The 19,083-nt window shown below is 33.2% G+C and overlaps 1 protein-coding gene across 1 annotated transcript in view; it reads left to right on the plus strand.

Moving 5' to 3' along the window:
- The first annotated feature begins 9,611 nt into the window (after window positions 1-9,611).
- Window positions 9,612-19,083, plus strand: part of LOC106102128 (sodium channel protein 60E) — a 22,389-nt gene continuing 12,917 nt past the window's right edge. The window contains exons 1-8 of the mRNA XM_013281537.1: window positions 9,612-9,660; window positions 11,597-11,805; window positions 14,572-14,792; window positions 15,245-15,437; window positions 15,876-16,095; window positions 17,440-17,574; window positions 18,043-18,260; window positions 19,035-19,083. Of these exons, the coding sequence (XP_013136991.1) occupies window positions 9,625-9,660; window positions 11,597-11,805; window positions 14,572-14,792; window positions 15,245-15,437; window positions 15,876-16,095; window positions 17,440-17,574; window positions 18,043-18,260; window positions 19,035-19,083 (1,281 nt within the window). The 5' untranslated portion in view covers window positions 9,612-9,624. The remainder of the gene's footprint in view (window positions 9,661-11,596; window positions 11,806-14,571; window positions 14,793-15,244; window positions 15,438-15,875; window positions 16,096-17,439; window positions 17,575-18,042; window positions 18,261-19,034) is intronic.

The raw sequence follows: 19,083 nt of genomic DNA on the forward strand, positions 1-19,083 counted from the left end.
CATATTAAACAATATATTTCCATCTTATCGGTCGAACATCTTTATAAGTTAGTCAAAACTTGTATACAAAAGATATCTACTCGAAGGTTTTAGTGAAACTTTTATGCATTCTGTACATTGTTGATGAACTTGATATCGATCACAACAAACTTCATAACAAGCAACATCGAATTTGCATACTTTAGAATAGTCTTTACTTTGAAAGCTAAGCAGAAACATCGGCTAAATAAGCAATTTCGAAGCACAAAAGGGCGTCGGGGTGATGCCGGAAGGTCTGTGGATCTTGTTCCCCAGTTTTAATTCATTGCGCGCCGCCGAGTCAACTCTGCGGAATATTTAACAGATACTCCTATTCATCTTGGTCGTACGACCTACATACCGAAGCCTCATTAATAAGGGTAGAAATGTCAACGTTTTTTTCTTTCAAACTCACTTTCATGTGTTTTATGAGGTGATTTAAATTAATCGTGCAGGAAAACGCTGCTGCGGCTTTCCGCGGAGTTAGTTTTGTGAAGAACAAATGACGATCGGTTTAGGAGATATTGCGTCCTTTTAACATCGTTTACTTTTCTTTTACAAATGAATATTATTTTGATGAAACGGAATTATCTTTTTTAAACATCATGATAGTAATTAATTAAAGATAATAATTGAGGTATTTGGAGGACGAAAACCCGGCGCGCCGACCCTACGGGAGTAGGATAAGGCAGGGGAGATGATGATGATTACTGGCTATGAGTACTTGTAGTAACAAGATGGAGGCAGGCTTAGCCTTAAATCGTTAAAATTACATAAGCATCATTTCTCCTTTTAAGGCATTGTTGGGGAGGGAGAGTGATTTTTGCGCAGGAGGCGGTGCATAAGAAGTGGAGATATCTTTTTTCGGTGCGTCACCTTTGCCTTCAAACGTAGGGATCTGTAATTCCAAATATTTATGGCAACGATCATTTCAGTGTTACGACAAAACCAGGTATTTACTTGTATATTTGCTTATAATATTATCAAACCGAATATTTCAACAAATAGAGTAAAAACTTAAATATGAATAGATTTTTAACATGTTTTAGTTGAATGTACAAAAAATAGAAGCTTTGTGAGAGTCTGTTTAAATTACATAGCTCTTCGTATTTTGAAGCTGTCTGAATTAAAGCAGCGATGCGGTTTTGTAGGCAGTTGAAACCTTTCACTGCAAGTATTCAAAGTCGCTTTCCGTAAAAACGGTTGTCGAGCAAAATGGTCGGCCATTTTCAAGTAGTGTTCATTTTAAAAATGTATCTTGACTAGATGTTACTACACTTTCTTTGTGGTTACTGTAAAATAATTAATACATAATGTACTAGTTATTCCACGCGGTTTTACCCAGCTTTTCATTCGATTTGCTAGATTTTAATTGACTTTCACAAATAACTAGCTTTGGCCTGCGATTTTCTTTGCGTGGTATTTAAAAAAAATAAGCAACCTTCGTGTTACAGACTATCCTCTACTTCTATTCCAAATTTCATCAAAATCCGTTCAGCAGTTTCGCTAACAAACGCTAACAAATATCCATCCGTTTAAATTTTCACATTTATAATATTAGTAACATTGAGTTAAGTATATTATTAGGAAAAGATTTAAGTCGCATAGTTTATTATTAAAAATAGCGCCTTCAAACAGTTTTCAGCTTTATTATATTAAGTTACAACTTAAATCCTCTACGATCTGGTAAATATTACTTATGTCGTTGAAGACACTGCCTTTGTTATTTATAACATAACCTGTTATAAAGAGGGTGCTATAAATTTCCCCATATTGTCGTTTAAACCACAAGAGAGTTCAACTATTGTTGGATTTTGCTGTGTGAATTTTTAAATTCTTACAGTATTTTAACTTCAATTGTAATGAATTGAAAAGAAGTAATGTGTGGGAAACATTGTTATTTTTATTATAAGAGACTACCTGTTGCTCGTGACTTTGTCCCTGTGGAATTAAAAAGTGCGAAATACTTTTTTAAATCGACAGAGTAGTTTTTAAGTATTTTAATACATGCAAAAATGTTCAACTTTTTTCTCTGAAGTAAAAAGATAAAGATAAATAAATAAAGTGATATTATGTATTATTAATTTATCTTACTAATATTATAAATGCGAAAGTTTAGATGCATGGATGGATGAATGGATCAATGTTTGTTAGAGTTTGTAGCCTAAACGGCTGAACGGTTCAGGATGAAATTTGGCATAGAATCCTACCTAATAGCATAGTCTGGAAGAACTCATAGACAACTTACTTTATTTAATACCACACGGACGGAGTCGCGGTCGAAAGCTAGTGTATCTATAAATGTAAAACAATGGTTAGAAGGAGCTGGGAAGCCGGCCATAAATGGTGTTACTTAATTTATTTAATTCAACAAACGGTGATTCAAGCTTAACTGAGATATTCCATTATTTAAATTCCAACAACACTTATTTAACGCCGAAACTGAATTAATTTAAATTAAATTGAGTGTACATGAGCTGAGAGTTTTGTGGCTGCGATAATCTGGGATTAATGTTTCGAGCTTCTTTTTGTCGATGGTAAATGATATCTGTACGATGTTTATCTTTTTAATTATCTTTCATGCCGTTTTATTTTGTTTTACTTTTTATTTTCATGTTTGATCAGCATTTTTGCAACTTTCTGATACGTTCGCGTGGTGGTTATAAAACAATTGAATATTTCAGATTGCTTATTGTCTACTTAATTTTGTCAAAGAATATGCATGTCTATAGATACTACGGTTAAGTCGTTGAAATTACCTTTTAACAAAGCTATATTTTAGAAATCACCTTATTTTATAATGCCTAAGTTCAACGTCAATTAGCAGAATTACATTGCAAGTTTACGACCATAATAATTTTATACATTTGACATTTGTCACGACATTTCCGCCGAACATCGCGTGTTCATTGTACAGGATTGTCACATCTCTATCATAAAACAAGTTTACGAGCCGCCTAAGTTTGTAACATACTCGCTGTTACAGTCTTATTTAGAGAGAAGCTACAGCTTGCGGCGGTTGATAATCTTTAGAGCGCGCGTACACTTTTGACTAAACTATCGCACAACTAGCCGCGCTTCTATAAGCTTATAAGGAGATACGCACACTATTTTGAGTTGTGCAACTAAACAGTTGAATGGGCTGCTAAACAATTGAAAATCGCACAACAGTTGTGCGTTTAGTCAAAGGTGTCGACGTGTCGGATGAGATAGCTCTTCCATTGTAACCACTTGTAGCCTAAATGACTGAATCGATATTGGCGAGTAGTCATTCGATTAGTATTTTTCGTCTCAATGTCTTAGGGTTATAGTCGTTGGTTTTTAAAATAATAAACGGTGATTTTTACAAAAATGGATTTTCAATCCCAATGACACTATCAAAAGATCTTTGTCTTTGCATATACTTGCGTTTTTCGCTGTAAAAAAGTATGATTATCCGTCAGTTTCAATTCAAAGAAGACTAAAAATGTCGAGTTTAACCCGACCAGAGGTAGGGTCCCTCGAAAAGTCAATAAATGTGACCAAAGGTGTTGCCATCGCGTGATCCACGCATTAGGCCGAGCACGCGCGGCAGATTTAAGCCCACTCTCGAATAGCCTTGGTTAATATTAGAACAATGGAATGAATAAACGGACAAAGGTACTTCAGAATTATTTCGTGAGAGAAAAATAGACTTATTTAGTATTATTTCGTGTTCTTTTTCTTTTACTGTCATGATATTGCAATGTTCTGAGATCAAAAAAGCTATTATTGGATATATTTCCAGTAACACTATTACAACACGATAGTATGATGGCATAAAGTGAGATGGGAAATGATATGCCTATCAACTTCACACTTATAAAATACAATAAAGATAAAACGACGATAAAGTTTATTAAAAACTAGCTGTTCCCATGCGACTTCATCTGCATATAATTATAAAAATTACATTTTATTGTTCACATTTGTCAAATTATTAATTACAAATGTCAAAATGACATGACATGACAAACCTTAAAAATCTTGCTTTCTTGATGTTTGCAGCAACATATGGTCTCTTTCCCACATTAGGGTTTTTATCCAAAATATTTACCCCTATGTTTAATAGCGTAAAAATATATAGCCTAAAGCCTGACGTAACTGTAGGGCTCTTTATTAAAAAAATAATTATTCAAAAATATGCTGTAATTGCTGACATCATAGGTAAGAAAGAAGTGTATGTTTACGCTTTATTATAATAGTATAGATTTAATCAAAGATTAGAAGGTTAAGTGTTTTAAAAAAATATGATACAAATTTATCATTATATTAATGTTAACTAAATCACGACTAACAGTTTGTAAATAATAAAGTCTAGTATAACAGGTACGGATGACCAAAGCAGCACAATGCTCGCGTAAACAATACCCGACCTCAATCGGACTTTTTGTTCGGGCCACCTAATTTTCCATAATGTAGCAGAAATTTTTCAGAAAACTCCTACCGTATACAATCTCCAATTAAAGTTTCTATTCATTTTTATTCAATTTTATATAGAAAGTTGATAATTAACTTTTCATAATTTAAATATGCTATGTAATACTCAGAGTTGTTATTTGTTTATTAATCTCATATTTTAGATTACTCATAATACCAAGGGGACCACTTAACGTCTCCTTAATTTTTTTAACATCGTTCCCATATTTACCAATAAACAATTAGCTTGAACATTATAAGAATCGAATAGAACTAAGGCGTCCCTTACTGTTCATTTAGTTCGAAATTTTGACGTCTTATCCCGTTTTGAGTGTAGCAGACAATTTTTCGGCTAAAACGTTTACAACAATAACTATAATACTTTGAGTAATATTTGGTTTAAATTTTTTTTTTTAAATCATTACTCCCAAGTGGAGTTGGCCACAGCAGACGGGCGGCAGTAAAAATTAAGCCGAAAAATTGTGGTTTATAAAACCTACGCCGAACCTGAGTAGAATAAGACTTGGAAATGATGAATTATAATACTTTATAAACTGAATTGCAGTTTATTAGCTTGTATAGAATATTATCTGCAATTTTTCAGCGTTATTAATTAAAAAGGACATGTCCTCGTCTTGGCAATCTTTAATTATATCAACGAAATACTCCATTATTTCACATTAAAGTCAGTTGCTATCACTTCGGTGCATAACTCGCGTAATGGATTCCTTAATTAATAGCTCTTGAAGTCCTAAGATTGTCAGCGAACGTGTACTATCAAATAATTAACTTTTTACAGACCTCGTTCTGGTTAAATCTTACTCATATTATAAATGAGAAAGTTTAGATGGATGGATGTTTGTTAAAGTTTGTAGCCTAAACGGCTGAACGGATTTGGATGAAATTTGGTGTAGATGTAGAGGATAGTCTGGAAGAACACATAGGCTACTAACTTTAATTTCTTTTAATTACACGCGTACGGAGTCGCGGGCGAAAGCTTGTATATTTATAAAATAACTATTAGCGCGAAGTTAAAAAAAACTGTTTGAAATAAAACAAAAACGGCATAGAGCTAATGGTTGTAATAAAGTGTATTGAACTTTTAAACTATGGAGTTCCGAGAAATTTTATTCGTGTTGTTTTAGGTTTATGGGCTATTGGTTTTAAGTTTAACGAAATACAAACAGTTTTATGTTGTTATCTTGTTTGATGTTTTTATCTAAATATTAAAATATCCACAAAATAATTTTAAACTGCTTCTACCTTATGTATTTTCTGTTAAGCTTTCTTTGCATTTTTGTAGAATATCTAATTATGAAAATTAAATGCAAAGAGATATCAAAATCAATCAAAACGATCTCAAGTGAAGTTTGTATAAAAATCGGACATTAAGGCAAACAAAGACCCAACATCACTTTTGTTCATAAAAATATTGCCCCTCTACGTAAATAGAATGTTGTCGGTAAATTGGACCCTTTCCAATCTACCTTCATTCTGAATATAAATATGGATGGTGAGTTTCTTTTTCTTTTTTATCAATCGTTCCACTTCAAAAGGTATTTATTATTGAGCCCATCGAATACCTTTCCAAGAGTAATTGGGATTTGAAAGCAAAACAAGATACACGTAGAAACCTTTATGATGAAGACTTTCGTTGATTAACGAGATTACTCAACTCAAAAGAATTTATTTTAGTAGAAACTAATTACTGCTTATATTATTGTTGTCTTCAAGAGCTTATCCGAATTGTAGTGTTAGATACAGTCAATGGATTTTATTGATTCCAGTACACTAGCTTCTTGAAGAAATATCATACAATTTGTTTCATCTTTATCCACTGTTATTTTACACGAGAGTAGAACAGTGATGGAGCACAAGACTTTGCAGTACTGCTATTGGTTGCACGCACTTACATCAAATAAGCTCTTTTCTTGACGATGTGTATAAAAACAGTACTGGTATATCCTGATGTTCTACTTCTGTATGCTGCCCTCGTGTGAAAGTAGCATAAGCACTTAAGTGCGGTCGTGACATCGCGCTCCGCTTTGTACAGTCTTAACAATCGTTGCGGCGGCCACGAGAGCCATATTCTATTGTGTCTCATATATTGTACACTACAATTCTTAAAGCATCTTTTGATAGTTAAAAGATTTAAGTACAAAGTAAAAAGTTTTTACATTGCTCTGTAATAATTGTAGAAATAGATGAATGGTATATCTTCACCTTAGAAGTAATACAATAACATCTCCCAATCCTTATCTTATTGTAAGGTCAACATAAGTCCTCTAGGTTAATCTGTCGTCCGTCATCTCTATCGTCACTTCTAGACCATGTCATCTATCACGCCATCCATCCATCTTAATAATAAAATCTTAATAATAAAAAAAATAGTTTCTTCACTTATAAAGTCACCTGTTTCATTCAAATGAATGTTCATTACGCGTCTGTAAAAAATCAAACGTATAAAAATGTGCTTGAATTGTGTAGAATATATTGTCCCGCGCCGACAGCGTGGCTGTTCCGAATGAAACCACAATTCAATGCGGGTTAATGAAACGTTTGTCGGTGTTGCCGGCGCTTTAATCTAGCGAACTCGGTGTGGCGCTGCACTATGTTTTTTGATACACGATCGTGTTATTACAACGACTAAATTCACCTGAATTTTTAAAACAATACTATTGTTTTTGTTGACCAATTTGTTAATAAGCTCTTTAAGCAATTCGTGAGAAAGTTTCTCATGAGTTACAAAGTGTTATAACTAGCTGTTGCCCGCGTCTGCGTCCGCGCAGAAATTAAAAAGTGATATAGCTTATCTTACTCGCTGATAACGTAGGTCTTTCTTGGTGAAATATTTTTTTAAATACGCCTAATAGTTTTTGAGTTATTTTTACATACAAAAATACAAATCTGTCATTTTTATAATATTGTGTATATAGATGAGTTGGAAGTATTATAAATTAGCAGTTGTTAGATTAGTCGGTACATTTCAGTGAAATTCGATTCGATTTGGTTTAACTTCGTGACTATATACTATGTTTATTTTAGCAGTGTAAATGTTGCTGTAAAATTGCAACACATTTTTAAAATTGGCAGAATTTAAGAGAAGCTTAACCATTCGGCCCCCCTCGTTGGTTATTTAAGTATTCATGACAGAGTACAAGCTCGTTCGTTTTATATTTGAAATGGCCGAGCCCAAAGGAGGTTTCTTGACCCACTTAATATGTAAGCACAGCAGCCGAATGTTCCGCGCTTTACTCTCAGATTTTTTTTTCTTCTGCGAAATACAAGGTGCAAAATACAGGTCATTTTAAACTTGAAAGACGCTAGCTTCTTATTGTGTCAAACTATCATTTAGATCAAGCTTATTAACTAACTTTTCCCGTGCGGCTTCATCCACTTGAAATTTTGAAAAAAAAATATTTTATTGTTTACATTTGTCAAATTATCAAATGCAAATGTCAAAATGACATGACATGATGACAAACCATGGCAACCTTGCTTCCTTGATGTTGGCACCTTGTAATTTATGGTCCCTTTTCCACGTGATGATTTCTTACAATTATTTTATCCCCTCAGTTTAATAGCGTGAAAATATACGATCTAAAGCGTGTCGTAGGCTTTGTATTAATGAAAGAATTATTAAAAAATATACTATGATTGCTGAAATCCTACGCTACGCAGTAGTGTATGTTTACGTTTATATGTGTTTATTACCAAATAACCTCAAAACGGATAAACAGCTGGGAATTAAATTTGAAACATCTAGAAATTAGTCTGGAATTAAATATAAATTCCTGTGGTATAATTTTTTGTTCCATAATTTACTCCGCAATTAAATGAATAATCCAATGCATAAGAAATCTAATAAAACAGCTAGTGTACTATATTCCCAGTTAAATTAAAACACAACGAGATTTGCAAACAAATGTCTTGATTTTACAACTTAATGGTACTTAAAATGAACACAAGAGCGCTAGTTATTTCAATGGTCACGACTTAAATTGCTTGTAAGTGGAACTAATGCGGCCACATTCGGTGTTACTGTTGGTATTTCGTTGTTCTTAAATTTCATTAGGTTTTTTTTTAATTTAAATTCGAAGAAAACCACATTAATGCGGTAATAATATTGTACATCATAAAACAGTCTGTGCATTGATTCCTAATGTAATTATTGAAAGCAATTTGATATCAATATGGAGATTTACAGATTGAAGATTCATATAATTATGAAAAATGTTTTCATCATTCTCATTCTTAAAAATAAAACTTAGTTCACAAGATTTTAGTATGTTAACAACCCTACAAATAAAAACCCATAGATAGTTGACTAAGATATATATCGTCTATATAGACGAGGCATACTGGACAAATTATTTTTAACGGTACTTTCTCTGAAAGGTACTATATAAGTTGTCAAGTTTAGTGCCGTCTAGTGTCCTTATATTGATATGTAATAAAACATTTCACAAAGTTATAATAAGCTCCATCTTTTGTTATAAAATAAACTGAACAATGTTATTAAATAACAACAATTGGCGATTTGTTAATACAATTAATTATATTGACATGTTTTGGGGATCTATCTATACTATTATAATAAAGCGTAAACAAACATTTCTTTGAAGATGTCAGCAATTACATCATAATTTTGAATAATTCTTTTTTTAATGAAAAGCCCTACACTTTCTTCACGCTATGGCACGGCACGGCTATATGTTTTAACGCCATTAAACTTAGGGGGTAAATATTTTGCATAAAAACCCTAATGTGACAAAAAGACCATAAGTTGCTGCCAACATCAAGGAAGCAAAGTTGTAATCACGTCATGTCATTTTGACACCTGTAATTGATGATTTGACAGATTTAAACAATAAAATAAAATTTTCATAATTTCATGCGGATGAAGCCGCACGGGAACAGATAGTTATTAAATAAAGTTAGTGAGTTAATGTGAAAAATGTTTCAAGTGAATTGTTAACTTTGCCTCCTCTATAAATGTATTTAATCTTTGATTTGTCGATTACGAAAAGTACATGTCTTCGAACTTTACCTTTCAACAATAGGTGATTATGATAGTAGGTCAGGCGTATTTATAAATGCTGGCTATAAATAGTCTTGTTAGCGGTGTGGGTACTCAATTTTCCTATTTGCCGCGTCCACACGCCGGCAATGCGGCATACGATGACGTCACGCGTCAGACGGAAGGTAAATGCATAATAAATAAACTCTCTCCCTTTTTAACCCTTAAAGACAGATGACAAACGAAATATTAAAACCAAAAACAATTGAATGGGAGTCAGCAAAGTGTAATAAAAAACAAAAATAAAGTGACAAAATATGTTTGTAATTTAGTGAAGGAGGTTTGTTAAGGGGTTGGGAATTAAAACTCACAATATACAATACTTAACATTATTCAAGAAAACACGTAGACATATAATTTTCCATTTCACATTTGCTTCCAAATACTTTAATCGAATTTACATTTTAATAACAAGCTGATAAAACTTAAATTCCTTTGCTGCAGTACTAGTTTTCATACAAGTACAGTCATGGAATGAGTTAATTCAGATGTTATCTTAGCACGGACACGGATTACCCTCCGGCCTGATTAATTAATTAGCTACTTGATTTACTTAGACCAGTTTACTTAACATTTAACTTATCAAAGACATACAAAACAGTTAAGTCCTTAATTTCAAATGTTTTTTGATTATATCCGCAAAATAAAAAGTGTTGAAGAAAAATAAAAAATAACGCTATGCTAGATTTTGAGTCTGTGGTAATCATTATTTAGTAATTCAATCAAGGGTAGAATTCGAAACAGTTTATCATTAAAAAATGCTGTTCTTTTATTTTTTGAGCGAATTATTTCATTATTTCTCTGAAGTTTAGCGTTTAAAGCTGGTGGTTTCAGCTAATTCTACCATCGTGTTTGAATATTACATTGGTGTAGTGTTTCACACGAGGGTAAATAAATACACATAAAATATAGTGTTACATTTTCGCCTACAAAACACTGTGAGGGATATATTTGTTTAGGACTCCATTTGGTAAAGTGTTTTCGGTGCTGTTTCCATATGTACTAAAGTGAGGAAACTTTGTTAAGTGCGTATCTACCACGTGTATGGATTTGAATATTGCATTGACACATTTTTTCAAAGCTTTCAAATGTATGCATTAATGATGCTATCAATTTAGGTTAGGAACAAAATGCAATAAATCGATAGACATAAATATAGCTCGATTTTATCGCTCACTGTATGCAGACTAGGTAATAAATATTGTTTATTTATTACTTTTAGGACCTATCCCACCAAATTGTAAATAGTCAGATAACAATAGAGCGTCGGTTGCATAGTGGTTTAAACAATTGACTTGTAATCTACAGGTCTTGGGTTCGAATCCCGCCGTGTACCAATGTGATTTTCGATTTTTCATACATATGTACATAATGTAACCTGCACTACCGGCGAAGAAATTCAAAGATTTGTGTGTAGTCAACCAACGCGCACTTGGCCAGCGTGGTTGACAATGGCCTAGTCACCCCTTATTAGGGTAGGCTCCGAGCCCCGCGGTGGGGACGTATAGTGAGCTGGTGATGATGATGATGAATCCAACGTGTAAAATATGTCATGGAAATATCGGATTTTGTTACCTTATGTGACAGTGACGTCATTTTTAAGCTATCTAAGCCTCTATCAGCCAGCGGTGGTACATGTCCTTAGTATATCTTAATCTTGAACAGCTTAGGCATAGATAGGTTTTATATGGCTTTTAATATTAGTGTATCGTGAAATATGATTTGGCAACTCCTAGACGATTGTTGTCCTTCCTTAAGCCCTCTTCAAATACTCAATTCTAATTGTATTAACCATACAGTCGTCTGTTCAGTTCAATTCAGTTTTAACTGTTTGTTTGTAGACAAATCAGTTCAAGCGATCAAAATGGTGCTTCATACGTTCATTTTAAATTGAACAAATCGACTCCTGTCTTTAAAACTGTCAGAAATAAGCGTCTTTAGACTTTACAATGCGCGACAGGATTATTCCATGTATGTTAAGTTTGTGAAGATTTCACGTTATAACTTTTGTGTTTTACTGTACGCTGACGTCACCAGTCATATCTATTATTATTGTTGCAGACATTCTGCGTTGTATCGAAGAGGTTTCGGAAGAACTATATCCACCGGTTCACGGCGACGAGGTCGTTGTTTTGGTGGTCTCCGTGGTCACCGGTACGCCGTGCTTGCGTCTATCTATCCACTAACCAGTACTTCGATTACTTCGTCATGGCCACCATCCTGCTCAACTGTGTCTTCCTCGCCATGTCGGAGACTATCGAAGAAGCTGAGTAAGTAATTCATAACAAACAGAACAGAGCAAACAGTAATGAAAAAATAGGACATTGAATTTTATGGCGCAAAATATGCAGCAAAATCTGTAATTTATAGATTTGGTAATTTTTGTTTAACATTACATTTCTTTAATTTACTAACATTTCTTTTACCATTCTAACTAAGCCCTAGGCTTGTGCTATAATATGATTTACGACAATAGTCGAATGGCGGGATTCGAACCCTGGACCGAATGATTGAAAATCTGGTTCCCTAACCATTAGGCTATTGGCAATTCCTTTTATAAGACTAGATTAGATTATATTTCATTTAAATAAATAAAAAACAATTGCAATACTTCAGTATTATTCAAGAATTTATGAAGTTAGTAATCGCGGTAGCTATTCTCACGAGATTAAACAAATATTTTAAAATGTTTCAATAAACTTTACGGTCAATAAAATGAAGTTTGTGCTCGACAATCTCATACAAAATTGAGGCACGTTGCAGTGTTTTGCGGAGAGCATTTTGCGACGCGTCTCGCTGGGGGTTTGGAGTATTATAGCGAATTATGCACTGTTCTACGCTAAGCCCACGCTCCGGCACTTTGGAATACACGAAGAATTATTTTAAGGATGCGTTCATATTAAAATTTAATGTCTAGCGCAATGAACGTGGAACTCATATTTCAATTAAAATGAATAAAATTCAAATGTTTTTGTAAAGTAAATACGGGGACAACTTTTATTGTATACATACATATGTGAAAAATAACACAGACGAGTTGAGTACCTCCTTCTTTTGGGAAACGGTCAAATATTAACTTTAAATTAGTGTTCGAAGTAATAAACGTTAAATAACAAAGTTTTATAATATACCAATATTATAAAACGTACATTTACAAAAAAGCGACATGCACAGAAAAGATTATCTATTTTTATTTAGGCACAGTTCAGATGTACACTTTTAAATTAATAGTCGAACTGTGCGTATAAAATTTTACTTACCCATTCGACTGTTTAGATGGCGTTAAATTACTGTTCTAAATAAAGTTGTAACTATTTCCTGTCTAAAGCATCCAACTGCAAGACATCTCTAGATTGAAAACTCATTAAATCGACCTCCTTTTACAGTACTGTGGGAGTGGTTTGTGATGTTCCGCAACAGTTTAATCTGGTAACATTTATCTTGTCAGCGCAGAGTCGGCAGCTAATAAATCTAGTTACACTGCAGCTCTTGAAGTGTGGACATTATTCAAGTCCCGTGTTGAAGAATTTGTGTAGATTACCTTACATTAACGCACAAAAATATCCCACTGTTTTAATATACTTGTAAAACAAACTAACAATAGATACTGATAAAATGTCTTAGCGTATAACGTGACACAAGATTTGTTGAGCATTTTATTGTAAGTTTCTATACAATTAAGTTTTACAATAAAACGACTATGTTAGTAACAAATTTTGCAAACTAAATGTAATAATCTTACTGATATATAAATGCGAAAGTTTAAATGAATGGATGTTTGGTAGAGTTTGTAGCCTAAACGACTGAACGGATCTCGATGAAATTTAGCATACTCGTAGATGATAGTCTGGAAGAACACATAGGCTACTCACTTTTGTTTTTTTTTATTCCATGCGGACGTAGTCGCAGGCGAAAGTTATTATAATATTTATTTGCTTCTAGAGTAAATCTTTAGAAATTAAAGATAAATCATTACTACTACACATCTTACGGGAAGTTTGAAAATAAAAATATTATAACCTCAAATGTGACGTTGGAATATATTTTAATGATATTGAAGACCACTCAATAAGCAGTGTCGGGAACGACGTCATTACGCTGATACCTCGACTCTTGTAGAACACAATCGCACTCGGTGACCCAGTTATGTGGATTTATAGAGGGATACTTGATTACGGAAAATGCTGATTGAATTCTTAGTAATTATAACAACTACATACAAGTGATAAATATTAAAGAAGTGATGGATTGCGTGAAAGAGGACATGCTCAAAAAGGGAATGGATTCAGATATGAAGGCTGCTGTCATAGACATATATGCAAGAGCAGTACATACTGTACCGACCCTCCATATGCAAAAGGGCATATGATGACGATTGAAATGTAGAATTATTGAATTCGATTTAAATGTCATTACAATAAACATATCTAAACAATTTTATATTATAAGGCTTTAATTACAGATTGTAACATCAATGTTTAAACACTTAGGGTTTACAAAATCCATAGACAATCATTGACATTATCACATATTAAAACCTTTACAGTCAACAATTCTTTAATTTAAATTTTTCTTTTTAAATAATGATGATCTCTTATAGACTACAGTTTACTTTTTTCCGCGATACTTTCGTACTTCTGTTTTAAACTTTCTAAATTACTTACTAACATATTAAGTTCTAAAAGAAGCGTTATACGAGTAAGGTCACAGTCGCACAGCTGTTACATGTTACATGAACAATTTTTATTACAAAGTCTGCACATAAAACAGTTTGCAAATCTTAACCTTTATGATATTGTCCAAGAAATTTTGATTCAAATACTAATCGATTGAAATTAAAAAAAAAGATCTTGAGATATCTTTGTTAGCTTTTCTGTTGTCATCAACTTGCCATTGTCCCTACAGAGGGTCGGCATAGTATGTGCTTCTCCATACATCTCTTTTAGCCGTCAAATCTGAATCCACTCCCTTCTTAAGCATATCCTCTTTCGAACAATTTGTTTAGCTTATCTGTGAATAACTATAATTCTTTTCAGGTACATTTTCCTGGCGATATACACGGCGGAAATGATAATCAAATGCATAGCTAAAGGTTTTATTCTCAACAAGTATACGTATCTGAGGAATCCATGGAATTGGCTGGACTTCGTTGTGATAACTTCGGGCTACGCTACCATCGGCATGGAGGTCGGCAACCTGGCCGGACTGAGGACCTTCAGGGTACTAAGAGCATTGAAGACTGTTTCTATAATGCCTGGTAAAGTATCTTCTCATAAAAAAAAATTAAACTAAAAACGTCAATATAAAAACAATTCTATAAAATAATTTAATTACTATTTTAAAATGTAACGTAATTTTTTCACTAAATTTCAAGATCTAAACAATAAGAAATAGTAGATCATGTCGTCTTTTGCTGTTAAACTTTGCACATTTCGTTTTATTAGCATGATATAAAACATTATGAATTTGACACTCAATTTATACGATTAAAGTACAACTCTAATCTTAATTTCATAAATTAAATTTAAAGCTCTTTGTTTTCTAAAGATACGAAAACTTTTATAAAATCTATTCGTGTGTGCATGTTGTTATGATCTTATTATATCTGTGTGTTTTCTTTAAATTATTTAATGTTAAGGGCTAAAAAAAGTCATTTCATTTAAAGGTATTCTTAAAGAAGATACGTGAGTATAAAGATACTGTTCCCAGGTTTGAAGACCATCATCAACGCGCTGTTGCATTCGTTCAAACAGCTCGCGGAGGTGATGACCCTCACCATCTTCTGTCTGATGGTGTTCGCGCTGTTCGCTCTGCAAGTCTACATGGGGGAGCTCAGGAATAAATGTGTCAAGAATCTAGTTATTAAGCCAGGAGAAAACTTTACCGATGAACTATGGTTGCAGTAAGTAAAAAATGTTACCATATTTGCGGTCATATTATCATTCATAATTTAATGAAATTCTTCACTACATACTTCACTACTAATATACATAGATTCCAACTTGTTGTTTTTTTTTTGGTTGCTCTATGCCACCCTGTCGTTCCCTTAACATATTTTAGTCACGGACCTAAGGAGCGGGTGTACTTTATTACGTTATTTTTCAAAGTTAAAACTTAACTTTACATCTAAATAACAATAAATCTAACATCTTTTATATCACGCATTTGTAAACCTTATTTAAAACAATTAATTTTTAAATTCCACTAAAACTGATAATTTTGACTAGAATTAATTTAAAACTACAAATTAAAATTCTTCTAACTCGGTGTTCTTGTTTCTCGTTTGTTCCTTTCTGTAACAAAAAAATCTTTCTATAAAAATAACCTTGTTTCTTTTCAGCTGGATAAGACAACCGTCTAACTGGATGGTGAACGAAGAAGAAATACCGATTATATGCGGTAACTTAACCGGTGCCCGACACTGCCCTTCAGAGTACACGTGTCTATGTGTGGGCCCGAACCCGAACCACGGGTATACGAACTTTGACAACTTCCTATGGTCAATGCTTACCACATTTCAACTCATAACATTAGATTATTGGGAAAATGTGTATAATATGGTAAGTTATTTTTTTAATTAATACATCATCTTTTACTTAATCCTGATGTGTCGATTAGTGATAATTGAATACATTCATATTACAAGATATTTTATTTTTTTATTGTCCCACACAAAAACGTGGTTAAAAATATTGTAGGTCGCAAAAGTCCAAAAATAATTTCAAGTAAAATTTTAATAATTAATAACTTAAATCTTTATAAATTCAACTCTAAAGCAATATATTTTTTTTTGTAAAGCGTCCTTTTTTGCAGCGTTGTTTATTTAATAGCTCGCTATCAAATTTATTCAAGCTCAAATCGCAGCGGCTAATGAAAGGATTCATATCTAATTGCGGATTTATCGCGTGATTGCATTAAATTGAGAACGAATTTCGCATTAATATGAAAATCAAAAGACCACTAAATTAAAAAAAAAACGTCTAACCATCTAAACCAAATTTACAAAATTTAGTATCTGTACCTCCATTTAAAGCAAGTGCTACAAACTCAATTACTATAACCATTTACCGGCTGTTTACTTAGGCAACGTTGTTACCTTAAGGTTCCCACTGTCTTATCCTTTAAAACAGACCCTCTGCAATGTCAACAGTTGCTCAGATATTTTCTTAAGCAATTTGAACAATACATAATTGTTAAATAAATATAACTTAATTTGAATAAATATCACAATGTAATACAAAACAATATTTAGCTACTAAAAGAGTAACATTATAAATTAATCAAGTATATACTTTAATAAAAACCTAAATGCCAAAGGTTTACAAACCTTTCTTATATACTTTCAAACCTGAACCTGAAATTATTTGCACCACGATTTAGACAAAATGATATCGCGATTGTCAGTCAAATGCAAACAAAATGGACGCGGGCTGAATTTTAAGAGCGCGGACACACTTTTGACTAAATTATCGCACAACCGTTTAGTCGCGCTTTGATTCATATGAGCTTATTAAATGTGCGCACATTACTTTTTGGTTGTGCAACTAAACAGTTGAATTGGCTGCGAAACAATCGCACAACGGTTTGCGATAGTTTAGTCAAAGGTGTGCGCCTGCTCTAAAGGATACGGCAGCACAAGCGGTAATCAAATTACGGTTAATAGGTGATGTAGGCTTGAAGCGTACCCGCAAAACTATGCTCGTTAAATGTCGCTTACAAAATAATTTAGTCACGTTTTACTTAATTACTGGTAACGTTTACCTCCGAGAGAAAAGGCGTGAATTTGAGATGACAAACTTTGGTTTTTGTAATACCATAAAATGATATTGCATTAAGAAACTATGATACTTGGATATTATAATTAAAAATAGACACAAATATCTATAAACAATCATTTTTTTTAGGTGCTGTCGTCTTGCGGTCCAATGTCAGTGTCTTTTTTCACTGTCGTTGTCTTCTTCGGCTCTTTCTATCTCATAAATCTGATGCTAGCTGTTGTAGCGCTCAGCTATGAAGAAGAGTCACAGATTACACAAGAGGTAATATCATACTTATATTATATTATGTTATATATTACTTATATTATATTATAAATGCGAAAGTTTACATGGATGGATTGATCTTTGTTAGAGTTTGTAGCCTAAACGGCTGAACGGATGTGGATGAATTTTGACATAGTCTGGAAGCACACATAGCATACTTTTGATTTTTTGAATTCCACGCGCAGGAAGCTGCGGTCAAAAGCTAGTTTATACATATTTTACACGTATGGGTAGTTTACACAATGTACAAGTGACACTGATTAATTTCTACTTCTAACAAATTCGTTTATCATATGTATATATAGACAGGACAATACGAAAGAAGCATTACTTGATTTTTTACTTAACAAGTTTAATTTATAGCCAGTTTAAGTGGCATTTGTTGCAATACTAACAGTTATGATTGCATTTGCACATAAAGTTTCAAATGTCCACTCTATGTATTAATTGAATGTCTTCTTGTAGGAAAGGAAAAAAGATCTGAATGAACACCGAGACGACTCTACATTCAGCTTCGACCCAACGTCGCTGTCTGTAAGGACTTTAGCAAAAGAATCAAAAAAGCGTATAGACGCAAGGAAAGGACTTCTGCTGTCTTCATACTCCAGAAAGAGAACGAGAAGACGAAAGAGAGGCAAAAGTTCTATACATCAGGTGACAGCTGTTGCGGCGGTTTCTGAAAGGTAAATAATATTTGTTCCTAAACTTAACAGAATCGGAAAAAATTGAAGAATTTTTAATGCAACAATCGTAGGATATTTTTATCTTATTTTCTATATGTAAAAATACAAAACCGATTGAAAAAATATTCCGCAAATGTGAAAACTTTTTCTTCTATAGCTCTACAGCCCTTTGTGGGTCTTGGCTTGGTCCAGCAACTTCTTCCATTTCGGTCTATGTCTGGCCACCGTCCTCCAGTTTGCTACGCCAACGTTTCTCGCATCTGCAAATATAGTAACGCTACCAACTAAATAGACTGTCAGAAAGCCCCAAAATCATAACATGAAGTTATTTATAACAATTCATAAATTTAATTCTAATCAAGCATTTATATTCCAAACGTTAGTTAAAACGATTTCAATGTAGCAAATTATCTCAGCAGAGTGTGCTGAATGGAAATTACCTTCACCTACATCGGTTTTAAAAGAGCCGGCATCAAAGTGATGAGAAATTTGCATATTAATATCGTTTAATGCAAGCTCTGAGGGAGCAAGGGGATGCGCTTAGCACACCGTTAATACGCGCTCTAATTTTAAAAAATTCAATCTACGAAATTAATGTACAGTTTGCTCTTAAAGTAACACGATTCAAAACTTGTTAACTTAAAAAGTAGTTATCTGAGTATCTATAACTTCATTTACAAAGAGTAAGTATGCATGTTTCAATAGACATATGAAATATTTTATGATGGAGTTGTATATATTCTCTAGTAATCGTACTTTCATTTTCATGTGTAGGTCAAGATCACGGTCGAGGTCAGTGACCCCGAGCGGCTCCCCGCCTCCG

Source organism: Papilio polytes, unplaced genomic scaffold (assembly GCF_000836215.1).
Source record: "Papilio polytes unplaced genomic scaffold, Ppol_1.0 DF823923.1, whole genome shotgun sequence".
In the NCBI taxonomy this organism is placed as follows: Eukaryota; Metazoa; Arthropoda; class Insecta; order Lepidoptera; family Papilionidae; genus Papilio; species Papilio polytes.